Raw genomic sequence first — 14201 nt, forward strand, 5'->3', positions numbered from 1 at the left:
TGTCCTTTACCCTCCATCCCCTCCTCAGCCGGTAAATGAAAGGGGTCACTGCCTTGTGGTCTCCCACAAACGGCCTGCTTTTGCAATTAAACGGCTAAAGATGAGAGGGCAGGGGGTTCCGTTGGGGAGGGAAAAAATAGGACAGATGGTGGGGAAGATAAGGTCTAAGGGAGGTGGCCAGGACCCCTGAAACTAGAGCCTTCTTCGGAAGCCAGAGGCACATGACTGAAAGTGACACACCAGCTCCCTGCCCCTAGGCTGCAGGAAGGAGGAAGGAGAGCTGGGGCTTTCCCAAACTCTGAGCAAATTGGCTCTGGACCTGGGAAGTGGAAGTAAACTGCTGCTGAAGGGGGGGATTCTGGCAAAAGGGTGGGGAGGGGGTGCTTCCCCTCTAGTGGTGGGGGCTCAGAAAAGAGAGGAATGAGGAGTCTTGGAGAACTTGGGGTTCTGCCCCTTCCCCAAGACAGTATCCAGTATTGCCCAACCTGATCCTCCCCAACGAGGACCCCCCAAGTCTGGGATGACCACTCTAGGCCTTCCACTGTCCTTTCCCCCGCCTTCCCTCCCTTCCACCATGTGTCAGGGACACATGGGCTAGGTGCTTCCTGCCAGAGAGTAGACACTGCGCCTGTCTTGTTCACCTCACCATTCCCCCACCCCCACCCCACAGTGTCTCCTGCAGCACCGGGCACAGAACAGGCTTAAAACCTACTTGACGTGTGACAGAAGCAAGGAAAGAAGGACTCTTGCTGGAATTAAATAAGCAAAAATGGGGAAAGTGCTTTGAAGCTAAGAAGAGACTTTGAGGGATGCATTCTGAATTTTTATCAGGACTTCACTGTAGGTCCAGCATTGGGGGATATTAGTAACCCCATTTACCACGCTCAAATAACAGTTGTGATGGCTAAATGAGTAGGTGCTTAGAGCAGCACCTAACACAGAGTCCACACTCAATTTAGTACCAGCAAGTATTACATACGTGTGTGGGTACTATTTCACTTAATTCTCACAGTAACCTGGGCTCGTATCATTTCCATCCAAGCGAGGAAACTGAGGCACAGAAGGATTAAGTGATTTGGCTGAGGGACAGAAATGGCAGATCTGGGATTAGAATCTACTTGTGCTGTCTAATGTAGTCTCCACTGGCCAGATGTGATTATTGCCTTTTGAAATGTAGCTGCTCTGAACTAAGCTGTAAGTGGAAAATACACATCAGAATTTGAAGACTTAGTGTGAAAAAATAACGTAAAATATTTCACTAGTAGTTTTATATTAAGTGTTGAAATGAAAATATGGACATTTAGGTTCTATAAATTCTTCATATTAATTTCACCCCTTTTGTTTTTAACGTTGCTACTAAAATGTGTAAAATTACATTTCTATCTTGAAATATATTTCTTGTTTTGTTTTGTCTTGGCCAAGCTGTGGCATGCTGACCAGGGATCAAACCCGTGCCCCCTGCAGTGGAATAGTGGAGTCCTAACCACTGGACCACCAGGGAATTCCCAGTATCTTGAATTATATTTCTATAGGACAGCACTGATCTATACTACAAATTATTTCCCTGACACTGGTCTTCTCAGAGCAGGGGTATGGGGAGGAGGGGGCAGGCTCTGGAGTGTTTGTAATTTCTGACACTCCCCACCAGCTCCTTGCAGAACCTTGGGCAAGGCATACCACCCTCCAAGCCTCAGTTTTCACATATGTGAAATGTATATCATATCAGTACCTACATCATACAGTTTTGGGGAAAATGAAGTACACCTGAAGCACTTAGCACTGGGCTGGGCACAGGGGAGAATGTCCATACAGGTTAGCTGCAACCTTGAATATATTATTCAATAATATACTAGTATTGAGTCCTTCTCCCCTCTATAAATAGGGTTGGTCCCTACCCAGCTCCCTTTGAAAATTTAAAAGTAGTTGACATCAGGGACTTCCCTGGTGGTGCAGTGGTTAGGACTCCGTGCTCCCAATGCAGGGGGCCTGGGTTCGATCCCTGGCCAGGGAACTAGATCCCACATGCATGCTGCAACTAAGGAGCCCTGGAGCCACAACTAAGGAGCCCATGTGCTGCAACCAAGGAGCTGGAGAGCTGCAACTTAAGACCCAGTGCAACCAAATAAATAAATAAATATTTTTTAAAATAATAATGAAAAAATAAAAGTAGTTGACATCAGCAGGATGACTATGTCTGGAGTCCACCACCCACAGCCCTCCTGTGGGGTAAGAAAGAATCCCCAGGGGAGGACTGGTCTGAGGCCCAGAGAGGGGGAAGTCCAAGGTCACACAGCCCCTGCTGGTGGGGCTGGGTGAAGCTTAAAACAATGCTGTGAGTCTGTCTTTGATGGCATTAATTTGACCTCTCTGGTCAACCAGAAACCACCAGTCTGGCCAAGTGACACGCTCAACATGGCGGCACCCCGAGCCCTGCAGCATAGTCTGCCACACTCAAGATGACGGTGCACGCCCCCCGGCGCCGGTTCCGGTTCCGGTTGTTCTGACCGCCGGCAGGCACACGCTGAGCGCCCTGGGAGCAGTCATGGCAGATGGTCCGGTGGCGGAGGTGCTGCTGCAGCGGCTGGAGGCGGCCGATGGCGGCCTGGATAGCGCTGAACTGGCGGCCGAGCTGGGCGTAGAGCACCAGACCGTGGTGGGCGCCGTGAAGAGCCTGCAGGCGCTGGGTGAGGTGAGCTGGGCCAGTGATGCCGGGCCTCCTCGCTTTTGCATCTGCGGTTCCCTTGCCAGGAGGGCTCTGCCTCCAGGCCAGATTATCTCAGGCCTGGTTAGGAGTAACTGTATGTGTCCCGCCCAGGGTGCGCAGGCGGGGAGTCAGGAACGAGTGAGGGCCCCGGCGTACGGATGTTCCTCATGCAGTAAACGTCCATTGAGGCATGATCAGTGTTGAGGGGGTGGAGAGGAGAATGGTGGACCAGAAAGACGCAGTCGCCGCCTTCACGCAGGCTGCAGTATAATGGATATACTCAAGTGACCGGAGTGATGAGGAAGCACGGGGAACTCAGAGGTGATAGCAGACCCAGCTCTGAGGATCAGGGAGAGCATCCCAAAGGAGATGACAGCTGAGTCGGGTTTCTGCATTGAGTAGAAAAGCCATGGCACTTTAAGGATCAGTGGGGTAGGGGGGTGACACAAGTGGTGAGAGAGACCCAGCAGAGCCAGATTTTGCGAGGCCTTGTAGGTCTTTATCTCACAGGGGTACTGGGGGGCCATGGCAGGAGCTAGAGCCAATGAGATGTGCGTACTGCCTACATCACTCTTGGGAAGGATTGGTGCGGGCAGGACTGGAGGCAAGGGGACAATGGCAGAGGCTGGCATATCCCCAAACTACAGGGTATGGTCCCTGGCTGTAGGGAGGCAGCTGGAATGGAGAAGGGATTCAGGTGAAGGAATGGAATAAGGTTCATGGAAATGTAGATGTATAGCTCGGGTGAAGCCTTCTGACTTGGACAAGGGAAGGGTGTTGGAGCCAGAGGGGGAGGATGCTGACAGACCCGTGGGTCACCCAGCAGGCTGGATCCATGAGGCTAGGACTCAAAAAACATAGCTGGGGCTTCCCTGGTGGCGCAGTGGTTGAGAGTCCGTCTGCCGATGCAGGGGACACGGGTTTGTGCCCTGGTCCGGGAAGATCCCACATGCCGCGGAGCGGCTGGGCCCGTGAGCCATGGCCGCTGAGCCTGTGCGTCCGGAGCCTGTGCTCCACAACGGGAGAGGCCACAACAGTGAGAGGCCCGCGTACAGCAAAAAAAAAAAAAAACATAGCTGAAAACATCAAACTTACATGATGTGCCCTGCTCTGGCCTCAGATTTATTCCTCATCCAATCTTTGATGTGACCTTCAGTTGATGGCACTGTTATTATCCCCATATTGCAGACGTGACAACTTCTAAGCACTGGTCAGAATCTTGATCAGTGTCACTAGAAGGAACAGGCAAACCTGGATTTGAAGCCTGAGGTCGTCAGTGCAGAAGGGGATTGAAGCTATGGTGTATGGGATGACAGTACCTTGATTGATGTGAAAGTGACATTTGTGTAGGCTACTGAGGGTTAAGTAGTGGCAGTTTAATGTGGTTCATTGTAAGGATGATGACGATGATATTAATGTAGTAGTAGTTATATTTATGCAGCATTTGCTGCATACTAAGCGCTCTGCATCCTTTTTGTGTATTCATTTAGTTACTCAAAACAACTCTCTGAGGTAGAGCCCACCACACCCTTCTCTCATGGATAAGAAAATTTGCTCAGGGACGTTAAGCAACTTTCCCAAGGTCACACAGCAAGAGAGGAGCAGAGCTACGAATTAGAATGAAAGGGGCCCCTAGGGTTCCTGTGTGTAATGTGGGCAGCCTGGGTTCTTCTCTGACATCTGGCTACACTGAGATGCATGTAAGTGTGGAAATAAATCATTTCACCCGAGACTTTAAAAAAATCTTTCCCAGGTTCAAAAGTGATAGGGTTTGTTCTTTGCCAGGCAGGTAATACCCTCAGTACTTTACCTCACCCTGGGAGGTGTGAATCAGTTTTGTCATTTTTCCCTGTGTCACAAAAGATCTACTGAGGCTCAACAAGCCGAGATCACTCCGCTGGGAAGTGGTACAGCTGAGAGGCAAAGCTGGCATCACAGGCTGTTCTTTGACCCGTGTCCCCAGTGCTGCGGCAAGGGGGTGCCTGCATCTGAACCCTGTCCCTGCCTGTGTCCCCCTGTTTTCCTACAGATAATCGAGGCTGAGCTGCGCTCCACCAAGCGCTGGGAGCTTACCGCTGAGGGCGAGGAGATTGCCCGGGAGGGCAGCCATGAGGCCCGGGTGTTTCGCAGCGTCCCCCCAGAGGGCCTGCCCCAGAGCGAGCTCATGGTAGGGGTCTGAGTGGGCACGGCCTAGGGAGGTGTTGGGATGAGGGCGACCCTTGTGTCCCCCTCACTGCAGCCTCGCTCCCACAGCGACTGCCCAGTGGCAAGGTGGGCTTCAGCAAGGCCATGTCCAACAAGTGGATCCGAGTGGACAAGAGTGCTGCTGATGGGCCCCGGGTGTTCAGAGTGGTGAGTCCCTGCCGGGCGGTGGTTGGACAAATAGTCGGACAGGTGGGCCCCCTGCCCTCACAGCCCCTCACGCCCATCACTGTGGCAGGTGGATAGCGTGGAGGATGAGGTGCAGCGGCGGCTCCAGCTGGTCCAGGGTGGACAGGCCGAGAAGCTGGGAGAGAAGGAGAGGAGCGAGCTCAGGAAGAGGAAGCTGCTGACTGAAGTGTGAGTGGGTGCCGCCCCCCAGGCTCACACCTGTGTCACCTGCATGGCCCTGGAGCAGAAGGGGAGCCATTCTGCCCACACTGGGCCAGGGTGCTATCAGTCTCCTCCCAGCCTCCCTTCACACTGTGCTTGTCGAGCACACACGCCAGGCTCATGCCATGTCAGGGCCTTTGCCTATGCTGTGCCTTCTGCTGAGAAAGATCTTCCTGCTCTTCTTCAAAGCAAGTTCTGACATCAAACCTCTGCTCGTGTGTCCCCTTAGAGAGGCCACCCTGACACCCTTTCTTCCCTTCAAATTCCATAAAAGTTCCTCACTCCTGGCCTCCATCCCTTGTGCCCTGTTTACTTCCTTTACAGTCCTAAGCACTGTCTGAAAGTTTATGACTGCTGGGACCTGGACAGGCTGGGGGCTCTGCCCTCACAGAGCTGACAACTCCTTTGAGCAGACGTAGCAGTGGCCTAGCAGTTATAAGAACGCAAACTGGGAATTCCCTGGTGGTCCAGTGGTTAGGACGCTGAGCTTCCACCGCAGGAGGCGTGGGTTTGATCCCTCGTTGGGGAACTAATATCCCATGTGCTGCATGGTGTGGCCAAAAAAAAAAAAAAAGACTGGAGCGGGGCTGCCTGATTCAAGTCCCAGCTCTGCCATATGCTAGCTGTGTGATCTTGACCAAGTCACCTGATCTTTCCAAGCTTCTGTTTATGCATGTGTAAAATGGCTCCTTTTCACACAGGATTATGGGGTGATTTTATGGAACAGAGCCTAGTGTGGAATAAACTCTCTAAACTTGATCTATTATTATCACTCCCAGCTATATGCTTAGTGCCTTGAACAGGCCCTGGTACACAGTAGGTTCTCAGTAAATGTTTGTTGAATGAGTAACTGCATGAACATAGGGATGTAGGTCGGGGCCAGCTAAGGATTCTGGAGATGGTAAGTGTCAGGAAGAAAATACAGCAGAGTGACTTGGTGGGTGACTTTGGGGTCAGCATCAGATGGGAGGTCAAGGGAAACCACTTGGAGGAGGTAACAGCATTGTCCTCTGGCCTCAGGACCCTGAAGACCTACTGGGTGAGCAAAGGCAGTGCCTTTAGCACCAGCATCTCCAAGCAGGAAACAGAGCTGAGCCCGGAGATGATCTCCAGGTAGGGGGTAGCCCCAGAGTTGGGGGCCGATGGGGGTGTGGTAGGCAGCCCCCACCAGACCCATGTACCCTGCATCCCCCCATAGTGGCTCCTGGCGGGACCGGCCCTTCAAGCCCTACAATTTCTCAGCCCACGGCGTCCTCCCTGACAGCGGCCACCTGCACCCCCTGCTCAAGGTCCGCACCCAGTTCCGGCAGATCTTCCTGGAGATGGGGTAAGCATGGGGCCGGGGGTGGGGCTAGCCCACCTGCTTGGCACAGGCAGGGCAGTCAGGCTGTGTCTCCCACCAGGTTCACCGAGATGCCGACCGACAATTACATTGAGAGCTCCTTCTGGAACTTTGACGCACTCTTCCAGCCCCAGCAGCACCCAGCACGGGACCAGCATGACACCTTCTTCCTGCGAGGTGGGTGGGCCCCGCCATGACATCAGAGGTGCCAGGCCTGGGCAGAGCCTTTTGGGGTGGCATACCGTTTTACAGGATAAACTCCATTCTCCTCAGTGTGGCCTATAAACCTGTGTGAGCCACTATCATCAACTTCTGTGATCTTCTTCCATCTCCCCTCCTGCCCACCTCAGGGCCTTTGCCTGTGCTGTGGCTTCTGCCGAGAACTGTCTTCTCCCAGGTCTTCATGGCAGGCTCTGGCATGAAGCCTCTGCTCACATGTCACCTGAGAGAGGCCACCCTGACATGCCCTTGTCCCCCCAAGTTCTAAAAGTTCCTCACTGCTAGTCTTCAACATTGCTTCCCAGTTCTTTCTTTCTTCCACAGTCCTTAGTAGTCTCTGAAATTGAATGACTTTACAAAATGGTTGTTGTTTCCCCCACCAGCAGGGCAGGTGAGGCTGTTGGGTGCCTGTTACCTGGCCAGGAGCAACAGCGCCATTGTCATCATTTCAGCATCCAAAACTTGCTGAGCTGTGGGACTTCCCTGGTGGTCCAGTGGTTAGGACTCTCCGCTTCCGCGGCAGGGGGGCGCAGGTTTGACCCCTTGTCAGGGAAGTTCCACATGGCATGTAGTGTGGCCAAAAAAAAGAAAAAGAAAAAAAAATATAAAAGTTACTGAGCTGTCACTGTCCTAATCTCTCCACCAACTATAGGAAGTAGACTGTTAGCCCTGTTTTGCAAATGAGGAAATTAGGTCTCAGAGAGGGGACATCACTTGCCCAGGGTCACAGCTTATAGGCGGTGGAGCTGGGATTTGATGTCAGGCTTTTCAGGTGCACTAAAATTGTGTCTCTGGAAGGGAGTCATAAGAACTTGCACATTCGTGCAGCATAGAGTCTGCACCTATGACTGAGCTCCTGTGTGCCAAAGTCTCTGTGAAACACCTGAGTCCCAGCCATGAATGAGACAGAAATCCTTGCTCTGATGAGACCCACATATCCTGGTTGGGTGAGATATGCATTTAATTCTGAGTAAGCTGTAAACACGGCGATGCAAGATGGCAGTAAATGCGATGGGGGAACTGACGTTATGTTGATGGGGGAGCACGCTGTCAATTTAAAATAAAGGCTGCAGGCTTCCCTGGTGGCACAGTGGTTAAGAATCCGCCTGCCAATGCAGGGGACACAGGTTCAATGCCTGGTCCGGGAAGATCCCACATGCCGCTGAGCAACTAAGCCCATGCGCCACAACTACTGAGCCTGCACTCTAGAGCCTGCAAGCCACAACTACTGAGCCTGCATGCCACAACTACTGAAGCCCGTGCACCTAGAGCCCATGCTCCGCAACAAGAGAAGCCACCGCAGTGAGAAGCCCACACACCACAACGAAGAGTAGCCCCCGCTCGCCGCAGCTAGAGAAAGCCCACGCAGAGCAATGAAGACGCAACTCAGCCAAAAATAAATTAATTTTAAAAAAAGTCTCTGTGCTCCCAATGCAGCGGGCCCGGGTTCGGTCCCTGGTGAGGGAACTAGATCCCACGTGCATGCCGCAACTAAGAGTTCGCATGCTGCAACTAAGGAGCTGGCAAGCCACAACTAAGGAGCACACCTGCCACAACTAAGGAGCATGCCTGCTGCAACCAAGACCCAATGCAACCAAATAAGATAAATAAAATATTTTTTAAAATAATAAAATAAAATGAAGGCTGCTTAAGCAAAGATGGAAAGAGGTTAGGGAGGGAGCTATGCCTGGGGAAGGAAAGTTCCAGGCAAAGGGAATGGCCAGTGCAAAGGCCCTGAGGTTGGCACATGCCTGGTGTGCTCACAGATCAGCAGGGCAGCCCTGTGGCTGGAGGAAGTGATCAGTTAAGAGTGGGAGGAGAGAATTCCCTGGCAGTCCAGTGGTTAGGACTCTGTGCTTTCACTGCCTAGGGCGCAGGTTCAATCCCTGGTTGGGGAACTAAGTCCTGCAAGCTGTGCAGCATGGCCAAAAAAAAAAGAGGAAATAGGACCACGGAAGGTTCTGGGCAGAGAGTTGTGACTGACTCAGGTGTTCCCAGGTACCCTCTGGCAGCTGTGGAGGGCAGGGGAGGGAGCTGCCTGTGTCACTATCTGTTTTCAGTGTGGTGGCTATTTGAGAAATGCTCCTTGACTGACCAGATGTTGCTCTGTCCTGCCCAGATCCAGCCCAGGCCCAGCAGCTCCCAATGGACTACGTCCATCGCGTCAAGCGGACCCACTCTCAAGGCGGCTATGGCTCACAGGGGTAAGACAGAACCCAGGACTTTGGGTCCTGGGCAGGACACCCAGGGGTGTCAGGGGAAAGAGGTTGGGGGCCAAGAGCTGCATCATGGACTTCCTGTATGTCCCTCTGAAGGTACAAGTACAACTGGAAACTGGACGAGGCTCGGAAAAACCTACTGCGCACCCACACCACGTCGGCCAGCGCCCGCGCCCTCTACCGCCTGGCCCAGAAGGTGTGGCGGGGCTTGGGCAGCGTTGGAGGGGGCAGGGCTGTCATCCTGACCTTCTCACCCATGCCCGGGCTTGGCCTGCCTCTCATCTCCAGAAGCCCTTCACAGCGGCCAAATACTTCTCCATTGATCGTGTGTTCCGGAATGAGACCCTAGATGCCACGCACCTGGCCGAGTTCCACCAGATCGAGGGCGTCGTAGCTGACCATGGCCTCACGCTAGGCCACCTCATGGGCGTCCTGCGGGAGTTCTTCACCAAGCTGGGTGAGCAGGCGGGCTGGGGTGGGCAAGCAGGAGGATGCCTTGGTCGTCAGCCTGACCCTCCCCCTTTGCCCCTCTCCTCCCCCTTTGCCCCCCCCAACCCCCACTCTGTTTGGCTGCCTCCCCACCCAGGTATCACCCAGCTGCGTTTCAAGCCGACCTACAACCCTTACACCGAGCCCAGCATGGAAGTGTTCAGCTACCACCAAGGTCAGGGTGGAACCCAGTACTGGGACAGGGAGGGAGGTCTCAGGCTGCCCACGGCTCAGCCCAGGTCCCCGTCACTGCCAAGCCCACACCCCACCTCCCAAGCTAACTGCCAGGCCCAGTATCACCCACACAAGCCGCCCCGTCGTTCTCCTGCCTTCACAGGCCTGAAGAAGTGGGTGGAGGTTGGAAACTCCGGGATCTTCCGCCCCGAGATGCTGCTGCCCATGGGGCTCCCTGAGAATGTGTCCGTCATTGCCTGGGGCCTCTCCCTTGAGCGGTGAGTACCCAAACCACTTAGGGTATTGGCTGCCTTACTCAGGTGGCTTGCCAGGCGTGGGGGCCTGCAGACTTTCAGCGCCATCTACAGTACCTGCTGTGTACTGAGTCCTGTGCTGTGATTATGACATACACATCTCTACTTCCATGAAGCCAGGGGTGCTAGTGGAACAAAGAGGATGATAATTAGTGAGATAAATAAGTCAACAAGTAAAGCTTAAAGTGTGTCCAAAAGCAGTGTTACAGAGAAAACACAGCAGGGAGGGCTAAGGAGATGTCAGGAAAGGCCTCTCGGAGGAGGTGGCATCTGCGCAAAGACTGAAGGTGGGTGAATTGGTAAGCCGTGAGGATATCTGGGGAATGGCGTTCCAGGCAGAGGGAAGAGCCAGTGCAAAGGCCCTGAGGCTGGAGCGGGCCTGCTGTGGTTGGAGGGAATGAGTGAGTGAAGGTGGAGAGTGGGAGGAGATGAGGGTGGGGAGGTGACAGGACAGATTGATCAGGGCCTTTTGAGCCCCAGGGAGGACTTGGGCTTTTACTCAAGGAAGGTGATAAGAGAGGTTCTGATCAGAAGACAGCATGTGACCTGACCTCGTGTTAAACCATGTCATGTCCCCCCGCCAAGCCCAACAATGATCAAATACGGCATCAACAATATCCGGGAGCTGGTGGGCCACAAGGTGAACCTGCAGATGGTGTACGACAGTCCCCTGTGCCGCCTAGACGCCGAACGGGGGCCCCCGTCGACACAGGAGGCCGCATGACACGAACCGCCCTGGATAGGCCGCCTTCCCCAAGACCCTGCTGCCCTTTGCATCCCTGCCAGTGACCCCCTTGTACTTACGAGGCCTCTGTGAGGCCAGTCCCCCTGCCCCTGGTATCTCCTCTTCCCCACTGGCCCCAGGGTCCCAGGGACAGGGGAGCGGGTAGCAGGTTCATTCTGTTGTCCACCTGTGAGGGTGGGCCTTGGGGAGCCCTGCAGACCAGCTGCTGGCTAATAAAGTGGGCACTTGCCCTCATCTGGTGCCTTTCCTTAGGGGCGGAGGGGTGCTGGAGCCCCGGGTGTGAGGCGTGGTGGGTTGGAGGTCTTGGATCCTCAGGAACCCCTGGCCAGCCTGAGCCAGATCCCACCAGGGAAGACTGGCTCCATCAGGCATTTACTGATTTACCTCCTGGTGCCAGGTCTCTTCTAGGTGAAGGGAACAGAACCCCCTACCCCCGTGGAAGGGGCATTTGGGAAGGAGAGGCCAAGGCGGGCATTGGGGCCCCAGGAGCCAGCATTCCCACCACCTGGGAGCCAGCATTGGTGGGGTGGGGCGTATAGCAAGCTAAGCCTTTAAAGCTGCCCTTTTTGTTTTTTTAAGAGCAGTTTTAGGTTCATAGCAAAATTGAGTGGAAGGTAAAGGGATTTCCTATAAACCCCCTGCCTTGACAATATCATAATGACCCAAAGTCCATAGTTTACATTACAGTTGATTGCCTGTGTTGTATGTACGTTTGGACAAACGTATGATGACGTGTATTCATTCATTATTATGGTATCATAGAGAGTATTTTCACTGCTCTGAAAGTCCTCTGTGCTCCACACGTTCATCCCTTTCTCCTCCCCCTAAAAAACTACTCTTAAAAAAACTCTCAAGGATTTCAAATGAGCCCAGAATAGAGATGAATGAGTAGGATAAAGCTCCATGGACCCACCACTCCACTGAACAGTGAGCAGCATCTCACACCTGTTTCTATGGGAATATTTTAAAGCCAATCCCAGTCACCACGTCACTCAGCCCAGATCTTCAGGGGCAGCACGCTTTTAGAAACATAGACAATTTTTAATGTAACCATGAGGCCACTTTCATACCCAGGGCAGTTGGCAGTCAGCTGAGGCCATGGGTTTTACTGGTCCCAGGGCCTGGGGGCACCAATCTTCCAAGGGCTCCTCACTCAAATCTTTTGTTTATTTATTTCAAATTAAATAATCCAGGAATACAGAAAAATATTCCTTCATTCAATAAATGTACACCTTTTTTTTTTTAGGTTTTTAAAATTGAGGTATGGTTGATTTGCCAATCTCTGCTGTACAGCAAAGGGACCCAGTTATACACATACATTCTTTTTTAATATTCTTTTCCAGTATGGTTTATCACAGGATATTCAATATAGCTTCCTGTGCTATACATTAGGACCTTGTTGCCTATCTGTTCTAAATGTAATAGTTTGAAACGTGCATCTCTCAAGTGCCAGCAGTGTTCATGAGCTGAAGGCCCAGCAGTGGGCAAAGCTGGCTCAGGTCCCTGCCTTCAGGAGCTGACATGGGGTGGGGATGGGGAGGGACCTGGGGAGGCATGAGAGACAGGATGAACAGATAAACGGAGGGAGGGGTAGAAGCCATGTAAAAAGTAAAGGCTGGTGAGGGTGAAGCATGTATAATATGAAGCATAATACAGTAAACACCCAAGAATCCATCCCTAGTTCATTCGAATCTGAACATAGATCATATTTGCTTTGGATCTTTCACTTTTTAGATCTGTGCGACTAATGGTTTGAAGACCCTATGAGCTTGTCCTAGTTTCTTTTGCCCCCAGCCCACTAAGGTTGCCGCCTCCTGAATTTGGTATTTATCATTCTCATGTGCTTTTAAACTGTTGCTACTTACATGTGTCACTTTAACAAGACATGGTTTCAATTTGCATGTTTTCAAATGTTATACAGACCGTGCACCATAAAAATCATCTTGCATCTTCTGTGTTGCCTTTGTTTTGGTTTGGTGCCAGTGTGTTTGTGTATGCATGCTTAAAAGTAAGTCTGAGGGGCTTACCTGGTGGCGCAGTGGTTGAGAGTCTGCCTGCCAATGCAGGGGATGCGGGTTTGTGCCCCGGTCCGGGAGGACCCCACGTGCCGCGGAGCGGCTGGGCCCGTGAGCCGTGGCCGCTGAGCCTGTGCTCCACAACGGGAGAGGCCACAGCAGTGAGAGGCCTGCGTACTGCAAAAAAAAAAAAAAAAAAAAAAGTGAGATTTTTCCCAGTAGATAATCCTCAAATCTTCAAATCTGATGCTGCAGGAAGATGCATCTCACTTAACTTGCGGCTTTGCCACAAGATACTGTTAGCCACTGTTTATTAAACTCTTAATGTGTTCCAAATGTTTATCCCTGAAACCCTTATAATAGTCTCATGCTTTAGATTTTATCGTCTTGCTATTAGACAAAGATGGGTTTTGAGAGTGAGTGGCAGTTTAATGATCATTCCCATCGGTAAGAGCCCAGATTGAAACCCAGTTCTCCAGGACGTAGGTGTAAAGGTGTGTGCTCTAGTGTGTGGCCAGGGACAGAGCCCTGCACAGAAGGGCTGAGCGATGTGAGCAGATTCCCACTGTCTCCCTTTTGTGAACACTGTGACAGGTGTCCCGAAGAGGAGCTCCATCTCCTTCCCAGTCAGTTGGGACGAAGTCCCAACCCTTCCTCCTTCACCCACTGCTTCCCCCAAGCCCTGCTCGCCCCACCAGGCCTGGCCACTCCTCAAAGGCACTGAGCTTGCTCAGACCTCAGGGCCTTTGCCCAACCGTTTCAAATCCTTTGCCCCCCCTTTTTTTTTTATGCGGTATGCGGGCTTCTCACTGTTGTGGCCTCTCCCGTTGCGGAGCACAGGCTCCAGACGCGCAGGCTCAGCGGCCATGGCTCACGGGCCCAGTCACTCCGCGGCATGTGGGATCTTCCCGGACCGGGGCACGAACCTGTGTCCCCTGCATCGGCAGGCGGACCCTCAACCACTGCGCCACCAGGGAAGCCCCTTTGACCATTTTTTAACTGGGTTTTTTCCGTCTCACTGAGTTGCAAGAGGTCTTTGTAGATGCTGGATACAAGTTGTTAAATATTTTCTCCCAGTCTGTGGCTCCTTGTGTGCCAATTACTATTATTGTTGTCACTATTAATTCATTATTGTTATTACTACTCTTATTATTAAGGGGTATGGGCCCAACTCTTAAGGGCCAGGCCCCCATGCTTTCAAGGAGCTTCTGGTTTTGGAGTGCAGGTAAACTCTGATTCAAGGTGGTAACTGCGTAAACTTTTTCACTGACGGCAATAGGTCGTAATGAAGGGAGAGCAAAGGTCAGAATTTTTTATTGGAAAGACTTCTCCGGGCAGAGCAGATGAACGGAAACGTAAGGAATGAACGCACGGTTCTCAGGATTCCC

General features: G+C 52.4%; 1 protein-coding gene across 1 annotated transcript; it reads left to right on the forward strand.

The window, feature by feature from the left end:
- The first annotated feature begins 2519 nt into the window (after positions 1 to 2519).
- On the forward strand, positions 2520 to 12751 carry FARSA (phenylalanyl-tRNA synthetase subunit alpha). The gene is made up of 13 exons (XM_082623438.1): positions 2520 to 2689; positions 4734 to 4871; positions 4958 to 5056; positions 5145 to 5263; positions 6317 to 6409; positions 6495 to 6623; positions 6700 to 6815; positions 8977 to 9061; positions 9173 to 9272; positions 9365 to 9533; positions 9663 to 9740; positions 9903 to 10017; positions 10639 to 12751. The coding sequence occupies exons 1-13, from the start codon at positions 2543 to 2545 to the stop codon at positions 10775 to 10777; spliced, it is 1527 nt and encodes a 508-aa protein (XP_082479564.1). The 5' UTR covers positions 2520 to 2542; the 3' UTR covers positions 10778 to 12751.
- The last annotated feature ends 1450 nt before the right edge of the window (positions 12752 to 14201 follow it).

The sequence above is a fragment of the Mesoplodon mirus genome, assembly GCF_964341445.2.
Source record: "Mesoplodon mirus genome assembly, chromosome: 5".
In the NCBI taxonomy this organism is placed as follows: Eukaryota; Metazoa; Chordata; class Mammalia; order Artiodactyla; family Ziphiidae; genus Mesoplodon; species Mesoplodon mirus.